Source organism: Ascaphus truei, chromosome 7 (assembly GCF_040206685.1).
Source record: "Ascaphus truei isolate aAscTru1 chromosome 7, aAscTru1.hap1, whole genome shotgun sequence".
Taxonomy (NCBI): domain Eukaryota; kingdom Metazoa; phylum Chordata; class Amphibia; order Anura; family Ascaphidae; genus Ascaphus; species Ascaphus truei.
In genome coordinates, this window is record NC_134489.1 from 52,657,714 (window position 1) to 52,673,568 (window position 15,855).

Genomic DNA, 15,855 nt, shown 5'->3' on the forward strand with positions numbered 1-15,855 from the left:
TATGTATATGTGTGTGTGTGTATGTGTGTGTATGTGTATGTATATGTGTGTGTATGTATATGTGTGTGTGTATATGTGTGTGTGTGTGTATATGTGTGTGTGTGTATATGTGTGTGTGTGTATGTATATGTGTGTGTGTGTGTGTGTGTGTGTGTGTGTGTGTGTATATGCGTGTGTCTGTATGTATGTGTGTGTCTGTATATGTGTGTGTGTGTATGTATATGTGTGTGTGTATATGTATATGTGTGTATATGTGTGTGTATGTGTGTGTATGTATGTGTGTACGTGTGCGTGTGCGTGTACGTGTACGTGTGTACGTGTGTGTGTGTGTACGTGTGTGTGTGTGTGTACGTGTGTGTGTGTGTACGTGTGTACGTGTACGTGTACGTATGGTTTTACATATCAGGACATAACAATCTATTCCTTAGCAGGTCTTAAAATTAGGTAAATACAACCTCAGATGAACAACAACACATGACATATTACACCGTGTCATGCTTTATTTAACAAAAATAAAGCCAAAATGGAGAAGCCATGTGTGAAAAACTAAGTATACCTTATGATTCAATAGCTTGTAGAACCACCTTTAGCAGCAATAACTTGAAGTAATCGTTTTCTGTATGACTTTATCAGTCTCTCACATTGTTGTGGAGGAATTCTGGCCTACTCTTCTTTACAACGTTGTTCAGTTCATTGAGGTTTGTGGGTATTTGTTTATGCACAGCTCTCCTAAGGTCCAAGCCACAGTATTTCAATCGGGTTGAGGTCTGGACTTTGACTGGGCCATAGCAGCACCTTGATTTTCTTTTTCAGCCATTCTGTTGTAGATTTGCTGGTGTGCTTGGGATCATTGTCCTGTTGCATGGCCCAATTTCGGCCAAGCTTTAGCTGTTAGACAGATGGCCTCACATTTGATTCTAGAATACTTTGGTATACAGAGGAGTTCATGGTCGACTCAATGACTGCAAGGTTCCCAGGTCCTGTTGCAGCAAAACAAGCCCAAATCATCACCCCTCCACCACCGTGCTTGACAGTTGGTATGAGGTGTTTGTGCCGATATGCTGTGTTTGGTTTTCGACAAACGTGGCACTGTGCATTATGGCCAAATATCTCCACTTTGGTCTAGTCTGTCCAAAGGACATTGTGCCAGACGTCTTGTGGTTTGTTCAGATGCAACTGTGCAAACCTAAGCTGTGCTGCCATGTTCTTTTTAGAGAGAAGAGGCTTTCTCCTGGCAACCCAGAGGCCTAACTGAGGCCTGTAGAGTCTGAGATGTAACTCTTGTTTTTTTTTACAATTTCTCTGAGCATTGCACGGTCTGACCTTGGGGTGAATTTGCTGGGACGTCCACTCCTGGGAGATTGGCAACTGTCTTGAATGTTTTCCACTTTTGTCTAATCTTTCTCACTATAGAATGGTGGATTTTAAATTGTTTGGAAATGGTCTTATAACCTTTCCCAGATTGATGGGCAGCAACAATTGCTTCTCTAAGATCATTGCTGATATCTTTCCTCCTTGGCATTGTGTTAACACACACCTGAATGCTCCAGACCAGCAAACTGCTAAAACTTTGGCTTTTATAGAGGTGGTCACACTTGCTGATGATCAATTACTCAAGGGCATTTGATTAGCAGCACCTGTCTGCTACTTAGCATCTTAATTCCTATGGAAGCAGCAAGGATGTACTTAGTTTTTCACATATGGTTTCTCCATTTTGGCGTTATTTTTGTTAAATAAATCATGACACGGTGTAATATGTCATGTGTTGTTGTTCATCTGAGGTTGTATTTACCTAATTTTTAGACCTGCAAAGGAACAGATGATTGTTATTATGTCCTGATATGTAAAACCATGGAATTCAAAGAGGGTGTACTTTCTTTTTCACACAACTGTACATACATGCACACTGTATATACATACAGTTACATAGATGTATGTAATGTGTACACACACTTCATTGTTTCGATAACGTGATAACGCAGAATATCCCACTATAGTGCTCCAGCGGGACCAATAACAATTTATATGCACAGGTGTTTTAACCCCTTTACTGCCAGAGGGGCTACAATATATTGTCCAAAAGTCTTACCTAAAATACTTTTTCTTTTTGAAATAGTAGACAGAAAGGTTAAGTCCTTTTACTGTGGCAACATGTTCATTCTGCAGTAGAAAAGCAGAATAAATGAATGGAGGAGAGAATGTTTGGTAATGGCAACAACTCAAAGCAAATAAAAGATTAAATAGCAAAAAGTATTCTGTTATTCCACAGCACTTGTACCTCAGTGACGACTATTGTTCACCGCTCATACAATATACAATGTAAGCCATTCGCCCGCCGGCAATTTATTGGGGGCGAGTATGTCCTCGCGGGCCCCTTCGCTGGTTTGTGACACCACATGCGAACTACACGGGGGGGGGGGGGGGGAGAGAATGGGAGGAGGGGGAGAGGGCCAAGCAGGGAATGTGGACTTGGTGGTGGTACGCAATGAGGTACACACCATAACCAACAACCCCCCCCCATGTACCACACACTCAGGGGGTGGGAACGTTTCTAGTACTTATCTGCAAGGCTGAGAAATGGAATGTATTATAATACATATAAAAGCTTTACGACAATATTACAACATTATAAAATACACTGCTAGATTAATAGTCATGCAACGGCAGTGATTGCGGCAATGGCAAGAACAGTTCTGCATAGAGAGCTTGCTAGCTGTCGAGTGTAGGAATCGCCAATATTCTATTCATATAAAAGCAGATAAATCAGAGAGCAACATGTAACCAGCTTCAGTCTTAAACCGTATAACGGCATTAGTAAAGAACTTGGACAAAGTCACAGACAATATAAAACAATAATGATAGTGTGTGTGTGTGTAACAGGACTGGTCCCTGTTGCCTCTCTGCCCTTGTCACGTAAATCCTGATAGTGCTGCAGGCTGTGACAAGCTATTCCAAGGAGCATTGACCAACTCCCACCTCCCCCCTCGCTCTCTGAGTGACAGGAGAGGAGGTGACATGTTGTTTGTGTGCAGCCAATAGTGGTGCAGGCACTGTGCCCTCCCCTTCCAGATTTCAGAGAGGAAGCGACAAATTGTAGTCAGTTCTAGTCTGGAGAGACTGGAAGGGCTGTGAGTCTCTCCCATCCGGGATGCGCGTGCCCCCAGCTCCTAGGGGGCTGGGAGACAATCTAAATTCTACAGAAGCCTCAACACAACCAGAGGTCCAACACATCCATTGGTCTGGGGACCTTCTGCTATCCACCTGCATCCGCTGGGTGTGTACCATCTGCTGTGTATGCAATAAAGCCCTTTGTTTTATATACCCCTGCCTGAGTTGCAGTATATTGGGCAGGGGAGGGAACGAAGTTTGCTTTGGTGAGAACTGATTCTGGGATTCCTGGAGCTCACTGAAGCTGGAGGCGTTGTCACCATGAACGAAGTCTGAGTACATCAAAAGCCTGTCCCTGTCCCCACATGAACGCGGACATCTCAGCTCTCCTGACCCTCACAGGTATGCCAAAACCACAACACCTTAGTAGCAGCAGTAACATCTCCTGGGGGGGAGGGAGAGAAGCAGTGCTGCATGTGTTTGTGTACAATATAATTGTATACTATTTGGGGCCTCAAGTATCAAAACAAAAAGCGTATAAAAACAAATATCTGTGAGCCTTGTAGGAAAGCCGTCTAAAGAAAATGAGATCTCAGCCCACAACACGATCTGAAAACCAAACAGCCCGAGGCCACTGTATACACAGAAATATATTAAGAGAAAACTCACATCTCTTCCAAGAGCTGTACACTTGGGTGACTGGCTTATATCCTTGAAAATCACAGACGTTTCTTTGGCTTCCGATTCTTGGTCAGTTGACTTTGGCAGTTTCACAGAAACCAGCTGAAATGTGTCTAGAAAAATAATAATAATAATATAGTGAGGGGAACATGTTTTAAGATGTAGATCTCTGCGATAGCATGGGCTTCTCACTTGTCTTCTTGTGGAGAACGCGGTCTGCGCTCCGGAGGAGCCCTGAGCATAACCAAGCAGGCAGGGAAGCGGAAGATTACTCTTCCGTTCATGCCATCAGTGATACTGCAGCCATGTGATCGTGATGTGCCGGAGGGGCTGGGGCACCTTTGTCCCCCGCAGCCCTTCTAGCACTCAAAAAGTTAAAGAGGCAATACTTCCCAAGACCAAAGTGTACCAATGGCAGTGACATGCTTATGTGGTTACATCTGGGTGACTAACTATACATTTAAAAAATAATAATTTTTTAACAAAAATCTGACACCTAAAAGTGTTTTAAAATCATTTTTAAAGTTTGTTAGTAAACATGGTGCTGAGAATTAGTGTTTGATTTCCTCTGGCTGCTCCGTTTTGTCCGAGTAGGTATTAGGTTTGGTATGTGCCAAACCAAACCATGACAAACCCTTTTGTCTGATGTCACGGTGTTCAACAAGCAGCTCCCACCCCGTATATTTATTGGTTCTCTGATTAGGACAGGGTGTGGGCAATGGGTAAAAAAAATACGATTGACAACTACCTCCAACCCCCCCCTCATTGCAGTCCTATCTTTGCTTTTAGGATGATTAGATTAGTTTAAATTGATAGATTGTGCCGGTAAATTGCTTACAAAAGGTTTGTATCTGCCTCTGGTTCAAATGAGAGAATAAATATTTTTTTATTTTTGAAGTCACCCTCTCTCTATTCATTTATACTGATGGTGCGTCGCATCTTTTCCTATTTTTGTCAATGCATTCTGGCGGACCGCACGCCTGAGGATTCCCACCACGGTCACTACCATACAGAGCAGAGGGAAATTAAAGCAACAACAGTGAGTTCCTCTGTTTACTTCAATCAACTGACTTGCTGAGGGTGGCTCAGGTGTATATCTATTGAGACTAAGAATACATTGCGCTATTCTGATTCCTGGAGGTTGCACGCTCTCATACAGAGGAAAGACAGGTAGGCGCCATCTTCATTATTTTTCCTATAACCAAGCCCCACACCTCTCAATTAGACCACATGTGGACCTGTTTGGGATAATCCTTTAAGAATTTTCAAGAAGAAAATGAATTAGATAATTTGTTGTACATTTTTTCTTGTTTTTTGCTGTTACAATACTAGAGTCCCAGAATCCTATCTGGACTTTCAAAACGCTATGTCTTGAAGATGACACAATAACCTGCTATGTGGGGTGATGCTTTGAAATGCTGTGGTTTAGCCGCTATTTAAAAAGCGTTGGTATTGTATTTTAATGCAGGAGCGCACAATTAATCTGAACAAGGTTATAGACCCTCCTTGAACCACAGAAGAATCTTTTTTTTTTTTTTTTTTTTGAAGTGTCTAAGTGGCTCAAAAAAAATCAGTGGCATTGGGCCTGACAATTATTTCCTTATATTTTAAAACAGATGTATAGAAACGAGAAAGGGTGAGCGGCATCCCAGAATAAATTCAATTTTCTTTAAATAGGAAGTGGAACAAGGTCATTAAAAAAAAAAAAAAAAAAAAGCAGTGGCACTTAACCCTTTAAAAGTACAGAATGAGTATAGGTACAGGATAAAAGGGGGGCGCAATGAGTAGACCCCATCAAGACAGCCCTATAAAAAAAGACAGGTAGTCCGTATGTGGCAGTGAAGTCCTACCTGAGGCTTCGTCGTTATTTTTGGGAGTGATCACACACACAGAGTCCTCAACAGCAGAGACATAAAGGGCAAGGAGTTTACACCCCACTAAAAATGTCTGCAATACAAGAACACCACCAATTAGCATTGCATACTTTTTGGGGGTCCATGAATCTTTCCCACAATAGACTGCAGACCCCCACGGCTACAAACCTGATTACAATGTAATATACTTGGGCAAAGGTCTCCCATTCACCTCACGTAACCAAGATCCTTTTGTTGATCATATTTCCTGTTCACACAACGTGTTTTGAGTGAGTTGTTCTCACCAGCAAAACAAGTAAAGCACATACCTTTATTAAAATACCATCCATGAAGTCCCATAATTTAATAGTGCCATCCAGAGAGCATGAATACAGCTGTGGAACAGAAAATTACAGAAGTATGAATGCCAATTACAAAACTCTGTACCAGGGTTCTTCAAATAAAGTATTTAAAGTAGCAGTCCGTACTGGTTTACTTTTTTTGCATTTTAAAATTTTACTTACTTGCCTTTTCCAAAGCTATTTTTTAAAATATGATGCTTCTTTCAGGAGATAAGCGGTTGGAATATTAATAGTCTGGAAGATTACAATTTCTAGCTTCTAAAAGCATGCGTTTAAAAAAATAAATAAAAGGACATTCTCAGGGGACAACAAACGAAAATATGATTTAAACTTATGGGCTTTAAATCTATCTTCTACTCCTAATTTATTTTCTCTTCCGACCACTTTGGAAAATTGGTTCTAGAGCCCTGGTACACAAGATTATAGTACTCAGTTATTTATTATGTAGTAAGTTAGACATACAGACACAAGTCACAATTTACAGTAATAAATTAAACGTACTGGTAAAACACTGCAACATGAAAGAAGCACAAACCAATAGTCTTGTGTACTGCAAAACTGTGGGAATTTTGGTACAATAACAGCCAGATTCCTAATAAAATCATACAGTATTGCTTTTCATAGAGTTGTTTTACTTTGCACTAGCTTTGAAACCAGGATAAAAAGCCAAGCATAGATGATCATTGAAAAGGATTGATGCGCTTTGGCAGTGAACAGTTTCCTACCTGTAGGTGGTTCTTGGGGTTGAGTTCGATGCCGGTCACCAAGCCGCGGTGACCCGGCAGGGCGTGTATACATTCTTCGGTGGCCGTGCTATATACCTTGACAAAGTCACCAGAGACGCACAGGAGGTATCTGACAAGCAGAAAAGATATTGGGTGGCTTTGAAAATCCATAGGTACTTGGCCTGCACTCCTTTATCCTTTGGATAGGTTTTTTGAAAGATTATTTTGAGGTGCATAGGTGGCTTAGAAAACACCCTTAACACTTCCCACTCCTGGAGAGGTCTGCAACTAATACATCAGTGCATTCAGATTGTGTATATATTGGTGTATGTATTAATGTGTGTATGTAGACGAGTGTGTGGGTGCAGTGAGGTTAAGGAGATAACGACATATAAATATGATGATATGACGAGATAAATAAAGACATACAAGGTTGCATAAATGTGCTAGCAACAGGGTTCAGCAGCTGTAAATGTTAGCGGGTACCATTAACCAAATATAACAAAATATATTGTAGGCCCTATGTGACTTCCATATCTTATCCATGGCAGGCACAAGGAAATAAGCTATGATGTACAGCAAGTCCTCGTTTTACGACGCTTCGTTTTATGACAAATGGCTTATCCGACGCTGTCCAACGCATCCCTATGGCCGGTTTTACGACGCCAAAATGGCTTATCCGACGCTCTTACGATGCTTTGCAAAGTTGGAACATTATGTCAATCAGAAGGCTGCAGTCAGGGAAATCATCCAGATCAGTTTGTGTGAAGGTTTAGTGGTGTATTTATGCCTTTAAACATGTCTAACAGTTTTATTATACAGTTCTGGATTCAATAAATATAATGTTTACATCATAATTTATGTGTGTGCTGCATATCTTATTGCTTGAGTAAAATATTTTAGCATTAAAAATGCCTTCAGGAACGGAACGTTTGATTTAAACAGTGTTCCTATGGGAAAACGTGCTTCGCTCTACAACGCTTCGCTATCCGACGCCATTTTTTGTCGGATAACCGAGGACTGCCTGTACAGGTATTTTCAAAGGGGCAAATAAAATGTATGGATGGTGGAGAGTAGCCTGAGCACTTGCGGAATGTTAAACTAAACATGGTCACCAGAATTGTCCAGGAACCAAGCACCAAAAGATTAAAGTGGCAAGCTGCAGAGCAATGGGCATCAATTAGCCACTATGGATGACTGAGCACTAGACAGTCCAACATAGGCAGGGCACAGTCACTGAATGGTCACTAACTGGACAAGCACAAGGCAAGTCAGTACAGGAACCTTGGCCACCATGCTAACCAAGAGAGGTCATCACTGTAAGGGAACCAGACACCGCAGGTGACGACACACAACCATATATATCTGTCCACTTACAAGCACTGTCTGGGCACCAGGAAATGGAAAGAAAGCTGGGCAAATAACCGACCAGGAAGCTCCAGTCAAGTACCATTGCTAACTGGGAAAAACGAGCTGTGCATACTGGGAACCAAGCATGGGGTTTATAAAATGAAGACATGTCAAGAGCTGCACGAGTGCCTGCGAGTTTATATTTCTAGTTAACAGCTTTGTTGCATTGTGGAATAGGTTCCTCTAGCAGGGAGGAGGTTAATGTATCCTGTGTGTCTGAATGTGGTTTAACATGAGTTGATAACTTTTTAAGTTTAAGTTCTTTCAAATCTAAGGCTGTCTCACATTTTAACCTGGTCTGTAACTGTTTCATACGCTCATAATATATATTTTCTTTAACTGTGCACGCAATGTCTTGTATATTATGTACACCCTGTTCATTTATGTAACTGTATTTGTAACCATGTATTATTTGTTTTACTCTGTGCCCAGGACATACTTGAAAACGAGAGGTAACTCTCAATGTATTAGAAAATAACTTCCTGGTAAAATATTTTATAAATAACTCTGTGCACTGTGGTTCAAGAACATCAAGCGCTGGCTCTAAACAGCACAGACAGGCCTGCATGTCACTATTTCTCTGCATTCCACCATTGCCCTGCCTGCTAGTACTACCCCATACAGCCCTGCCTGCTGCTGCTACTACCACCACTATCTACTGCCCTGCCTGCTGCTGCTACTACTACCACTATCTACTGCCCTGCCTGCTTCGACGAGCTCCTATCGTGCTTGCTGCTACTACTACTTCCTCCTCCTCCCACCACCCTGCTGCAACTACCCCCCACTGCCCTGCCTGCTACCACTATCCCCTACTTACTGCATTCTATTGCCCCTCTACTGCTTTGCTGACTCCTCTCGGACTAAAATGTGTGCTTACAAACTACTGTATTTGCTCCTGATCACTGAATGACAGAGTAGCATAACTTGCTCAGAAGGGCACACCACACGCTGCCTCCTATCACTTACTTGCCGTCGGCGGAGAACACAGCTCTTCGGTAGTTAATCTTGCTTCCCCCACACCGGACCACGCGGATTTCACCCTCGGCCACCATGGCATCACAACCCGGCACCAGCGCTGCACACGTGGGGAACCCAAGGCTACAGGAACCGCCGAGCGACCATAGAGTGGCGGCCAAAGCGGAAGAGAGTGCCTACTGTACTCTATGGTACAGGAGAGCTCTGTCGCTTCGGCTGGGACGTCACGGGCTAGGCTGCGGCCATATTTGACAATGGCACACATGCCCATCGATCCCCTCTAAAAAGTATTAATAAAGTTGGAGAACAAAATTAGTAACTAACGTCAGGGGAAAAAATATATGCACATTGCGACATTTTTTATTGTACTCAATGATTTAATATTTTAAACATGACAAAAACAATATGTGTTAGTCTATATACTGGTGCGACGCTTGTGTACCATTTTCTTGTGATTTGAACGGTTCATATTGGATACAAGTCTCTAGTTTTCAGTTGTCTTCTCGATGTATGGGCATTTTGCCCACTCCAAAAGTGGCGATGCAGTTCCATGACACCTTCACGCCGCTTGACTGCGGGATGACGTTCCAGAAAAAAACAAGACGTACGTTCTTCGACTACAGGTGACGTCTAGCAGTTCCGTGTCTCCTCTGATAGGGGCGCGAAATGGTGAATACCGAGGAGAAGGAAATCTTAGTCCATGCTGCAGTGGCGATAACCACTCCAAGCCCATTGATTCAGGAGGTACAGTACCTTTCTTACATGATCCCATTAATGACCGATGGAAGGTTAATTGACTCATCTCATTTGTGTGTATAAAGGACGTGATGTGCGAGCGGGATTCTATTGGAGTCTACTGGGTCAGCAGGTGTGTAGGGAGCAATCCCATTGAAGTCTATTGGGATTTAACACACGTGTGTGTGAAAATATATTCTATTGGGGCATAGGAAGTGTGTGATATTCAATTGAAGTCTATTGGGATGTACAGTAGGAAGTCTGTTACAAGATAGTCTGTTGGGGTTGTAAGCGTGTACAGAGGGAATCGTATTGAAATCTATTGGGTTAACAGGTGGGGGAAAGGGGCATACCTGAAAAGGTCTATTGTCATAAATGGAGCATTGAGGTTTATTAGAAAAGCAAGTAACAGTGGAATCTCATCGAAGTCTATTGGGGCACATCAAGTGTTGCATGGTATCTTATTGACGTTTATTGGTGGAGTGTGTACGAGGAGAAACCCATTGAAATGTATTGGGGTAGCAGGTGTGTAAAAGGGGAATGTGTGGGGAAAAAAACGAAACCATATTGAGTACTCTTCAGTGGCCACAATTTATAAGGGTAAAATATCACCCCTAAGCACAATCCCTAATGGTTCCAGTTTCCTCCCAAATCTGTAAGCAAAAGAAATATCGAAATAAATCAAGCAGAGCAGATTGCTTGTTCAAGGATCCAGGCAATGCCTTTTAGAGTATATGTTTTCATATTCCATCTCTTCCAAAGAAACTTGGATAATTGTCATCTCTTTGTACCATACTGTAGGTAAATCATGGGATGATGGGAAAAAAGCTCATCAGCTAAACACAAAGATTGCAAAACAAATACAAATTACTCATTTATTTATTTATTTATTACTTAAGGTGATAGCGGTCTATTTCACCTATTCTATACTATATCATTTATTTGAAAACTGGAAATGGACAGGTGAGAAAAGGGATCAATAAAGGTAAGGATTTTTCTTAGTACAATTTTTATTTTATTCAAACATTTACTGTATATTTTATGCATTCTCACTCCCAATATTCCATTCATAGCACAAATATATTGAACAGAATTTAATTCTCTTAACAGGTTTCTTATACCGTGTATATATAAATGTTTACCATTTTTATACCACTGCCAACTCTGAGCTGGTACAGTGTATGTTAGTGTCTCAAACATTGTTATATTGGTAATAAACCATAATAGTTTTTTTTTAAAAGTTCCGTTAAAGTGGGTCAATACTTAAAAGTATTTACATAGTAGATGAGGTTGAAAAAAAGACATGCATCCAAGTTCAACCTATGCTAAATTTAGACAACGGATACATTATCCTATATCTATACTTGTTTGTTGATCCAGAGGAAGGCAAACAAAAAACCGCAGTGACATATCCAATGATATCTCATAAGGGGAAAAATAAATTCCTTCCTGACTCCAATAATTGGCAATTGGATTGCTCACTGGATCAGCGTCCTTCACATGTTTACTTATTTGGTATATCACTGTATACCTTTCCTTTCTAAAAAAATGTCCAACCTTTTTTGAACAAATCTATTGTACCTCCCATCACAGTCTCCATAGGTAATGAATTCCACATTTTAACTGCCCTTACTGTAAAGAACCCTTTCCTTTGTTGCTGGTGAAATCTCCTTCCAACCTTAATGGATGACCCAGAGCCCTTTGTACTGTCCTTGGGATAAATAGTTATTTTAAAAGCTCCTTGTACTGTCCCTGAATATATTTGTATACACAGTTATCATCATATCCCATCTTAGACGCCTTCTTTCTAATGTAAATAAATCTAATTTAGCTAGCCTCTCCTCATAAGTTAGATTGTCCATCCCCTTTATTCATTTTGTGGCTCTTCTCTGCACTCTCTCTAGTTCCATAATGTCTTTTTTCAGGATTGGTGCCCAAAATTGTACTCCATATTCAAGGTGTGGTCTTACTAATGTTTTATAAAGGGGCATAATTATGTTTATTTCTCTTCGATCCATTGCCTGTTTAATGCAAGATAAGACCTTGTTTGCCATTACAGCTACTGCATGACTTAGGGCACTATTGCTAAGCCTGCTGTCTACATGCATTCCTAAATCCTTCTCCATCAAGGATTCCCCCAATTTATCCCTATTTAATTTGTAAGTCGCCTGTTTATTCTTGCTTTCCAAATGCATACAAACAAGACAGGGTTGCCCAATGCTACTTCCAATTGACAAAACATATAGAGTATAAAGTTTAAATACTTCAATAATAATATTTACTTGGTTATTCAGTTAAACCCTTTGGCCAAAGTGTCGTAAGCCTGCATACCAAACGTCAAGGTATAACCAAATTAATGCAGGTCCTAACACTAAAACTGTGAACCCTTCCTTTTACCTCTGTATGAGGGGGAAGCAACCACAGTCCATTCAGCAACATGCCAGAACCTCCCAAGTTAAAAAGGTGGGGAGGGGCCACTTACCTCCAAACGACTGTTACCAGTCAGGAACTAAATTAACACACACATTCCCAGCACGCTCAAACTCCAAACACCACATAATATGTGTGTGTATATCTCTCTATCTCTTGTCACACCATGCCTATGGTGTAGAGGTAAGGCATTGGTATCAGTATTATGGAAGGTCCTGAGTTCGATCCCTGCATGTGTAATTTACAAAATGTATTAATGTTCAATTCCCAGTTAAATTCAATAAGGAGAGTGACATCTGCAAATGCACAGTTCCTTGGTAGAGGACTTTGTGATTAAGTCAGATGATTTGAGGGATCGTTTCCTTGGGGTTCCAGGGGTTACAATCCAGGGGACCTCACAGAGGCCAATATACATGGCTCTAAATTCTGGTCCGCAGTGTAGTGGGTTCTGGTCCACGTATAGTATTTAGAAAGGCTTCTACACTAGGTAACATACTTTCACCAAGTACCTTACGTTCAGCAAAGTCTAATAAAACCTCAACATTCTTTCCTAATCTGAAAGGCTCATTCAGCTGCTGATGTTTGTCCGCATATGATTAAGACTACTAATTTCCACAATCAGGATAAAACACATAATTTTGAAATTAACACATTTATATCGTGTCAAACACAATTTGTGGTATATTTACCGATTTTGTGGGTGCCAAAAATGGTATGTGGGTTTAACCTCCAGGTTACTCAAGATCCACATTATGGAACATTTAAGATACAGGGAAAAAAAAGATATAATGCACCATGTGTTTGTGTTTTATCCTGATTGTGGAAATGAGTAGTCTTAATCATATGAGGACAAACATGGTACATCTGTATTATTATAAGATTTGTTGCATTGTGTCTGAGTATCTGTGGTGTTATTATTATACCCAGATCAATCCCTGTAAATGCAGATTAATGTATCTCTATCAGTATTTAGAGCTATGTTATAGGCCTCTGTGAGGTCCCCTGGCAAGGAAACGATCCCTCAGATCATCTGACTTAATCACAAAGTCCTCTACCGAAACTTTAAGGTCTCTTTTGAACCCAAGTAATTTGTTTTTTGATAATGTATTTCAAATGAGACCATGTTATGATCACTGTTACCCAAATGTTCCAGGACTTGAATATTGGCTATTGCTTCTACATTGTTTGATATTACCAAATACAGTATTGCCCCACTCCTGGTTGATTCCTCAATAATAAATGTTGATATTAATATATATATAATAGAAATGTCATGTGCACTTGAACACATTTTATTTAATAGCCCTTGAAAATGCATCTTATAATTAAGAAGCCCTTCATCAGGTCTCTAGAAAATCAACCCTTATTACACCACTATTTCATTTAACAAATATACAGGGAACTGCAAGGCTTGCACTGATAAGTCTAACAATATAATAATGAAAGTCTTCTGTTGTAGGTCTCAGAGGGGACTGAAGCATTTCAATAATCCAAAGAAGAACTATAGAAGCCCAAAAAGATACAAGATGGATGGATGGAAGCAGGCGGCAAAGGATAATGGAGAGTTCTTGCTGATTGATAGCAAAGGGGTTCCTTACACCGTTAAACAGAGAATGGATGATTACTGTTCCGTTCGAGAGCTTCAAGTTAAATGCGGTGAAAGAAGAAGCAATACATGTACCAGTAAGATTGATGGTAAAGATTACAAAACATATTATGATACAGAAGACACTCCTTTGAAATGTATTGACTGTGGGAAGCTTTTTAAGTGGCTCTCTCATTTAAGGCGCCATATGCGGAGCCACACCAATGAAAGACCTTACAAGTGCCCTGTATGCCAGAAGGGCTTCAAAGATGCCCTTAAGCTTGCCCGGCATCAGCAAATCCACCCCAAATTTAAAAAGGATATGATGTACTGGAAACTGTATAAATGCCATACCTGTGATAAACACTTCAAATATCTATCGGATCTAGACAAACATAACGTAATACACTCGGGAGAGAAACCGTTTAAATGTCTTGTATGTGGCACCAGCTTCAGGCGACTTGACCATCTGAAACGGCATCATTTTGTGCACACTGGTGACCGTCCTTTCAAGTGTAGTGACTGTGGGAAAGGCTTTGTGGAAGCCACTGAACTTCTCAAACATGAGAGAATCCACACTGGGGATAGACCATATCAGTGTACCTTTTGTGACAAGAGCTTTTATCATTTTCGGAGCTTGAAGGAACATACAGCTGGCAAGCATGAAGGGCTGGAAAAGAAGACATTGTTTAGGAAAGATTTCACTTGCATAATTACTGCTACCAAAGAAAGAATAGACCATTACCCTGTTAGCAGAGTATCCTTGAAAACTAGAAAAGACCAATTGGAAATGGCCCAATCAGAGTGTATCTATACAGAAAGCAATCAAAATGAGATAGTTGTATGCCTTTCTGAAGACGAAAGCTAATCGCGCACAAAAAAACTGAAGGCAAAGCAGATTACGTCCGTATATATTAAAGACTAATGTATATTAGTCTTGTATTTATATGATAATGCATGGTTTGAATGTCTCCAAGACGTAGTGTGGCCAATTGAAGACCACAGTACTTGGGTGCTGGCTGCATTTTGTTCTATAGCTTTGCAAAAGTAAGATGTGGTACTGCACAACAAAGTTCAGTGTAATTTGAGGGTACGTAAAAGCAGATTGCCCTATAGTTTCTATGGCACATAATATTCCCGGTAATGCAGTCAATATAGTATGAATTTACATGTATATTGTCATACACTTATCAAGAGACATACTGTTAGTTCATACTATATAGTTATTGGTGTGCCTGGAATTAACTCTCTGGCTTTTCTTCAATATATTGTGTACAGTAGCTGCATTTTCCATAATGGAAAAAACTTGAGCTCCATTTATTTGAATAGAGTTGACCTTTTCTCTAGCACAGGGAAGATGTCTTCACAGGATATCTAACTGGGGCTTCGTAAAAACCTAAGGTTAAAGATTGCATCCAACTCCTTGTGCACCAGGCACCAACAATTATTTGAAAATGTCTTTCAGACAGGAATTAAACATGTGCCTCAGATTGTATGTACCACAGCTGTTATTTAAAATAAACATAGCACACTATCTTATGGTAGTTTGCAAAGAACCACATCTTAGTTCAATTATGCTGCTAAAAGTTGTATATAACAGCACTCTAATTTAAATAACATGTATTAATGGCCTTTGAAGTGTGGACGTTTTTATTCAGTCTTGAATATCTGATGTCAGAGGGAGAGCATAGGATGAAGAATAGATTTGTGTACAATGAAATGTATCAATATACTGTAGGGAAAAAAAAGACTGCATGTCAGCAAAATAATAAAATAAAATGGCATGCATAGCCTGGGGCATGGAGCTAACATCACATTTTGCATTTCACAAAAAAATAAGAAGCAATCTATAGTGAGGGATGGTGAAATTAATACTAAAGATTTGGTATTCTCCCCATACTGTATATCTCAAGAAACCAATGAGCTTTCTGATTGGTTAAACAGTGTAGAGATGTACAGCTATTCAAAGATATAAAAAGCTGTATTGGTCC

The 15,855-nt window shown here is 40.4% G+C and overlaps 2 protein-coding genes across 3 annotated transcripts in view; one reads left to right on the top strand and one right to left on the bottom strand.

Moving 5' to 3' along the window:
- WDR75 (WD repeat domain 75) overlaps positions 1–9,273 on the bottom strand; it is a 36,853-nt gene extending 27,580 nt beyond the window's left edge. The window contains exons 1-6 of the mRNA XM_075608417.1: positions 9,106–9,273; positions 6,730–6,859; positions 5,972–6,037; positions 5,640–5,736; positions 3,778–3,902; positions 2,090–2,160 (exon numbers count right to left, since the gene is read on the bottom strand). Of these exons, the coding sequence (XP_075464532.1) occupies positions 2,090–2,160; positions 3,778–3,902; positions 5,640–5,736; positions 5,972–6,037; positions 6,730–6,859; positions 9,106–9,191 (575 nt within the window). The 5' untranslated portion in view covers positions 9,192–9,273. The remainder of the gene's footprint in view (positions 1–2,089; positions 2,161–3,777; positions 3,903–5,639; positions 5,737–5,971; positions 6,038–6,729; positions 6,860–9,105) is intronic.
- A 4-nt stretch (positions 9,274–9,277) lies between these two features.
- Positions 9,278–15,855, top strand: part of LOC142499287 (olfactory receptor 10A7-like) — a 42,708-nt gene continuing 36,130 nt past the window's right edge. Inside the window, exons 1-3 of one of the 2 annotated variants that reach the window (XM_075608418.1) lie at positions 9,280–9,858; positions 10,749–10,834; positions 13,739–13,974. The gene's annotated coding sequence lies outside the window, so the exon portion shown is untranslated. Of the gene's footprint in view, positions 9,859–10,748; positions 10,835–13,738; positions 13,975–15,855 lie in introns of both variants that reach the window. The other variant, XM_075608419.1, reaches the window with a different exon arrangement.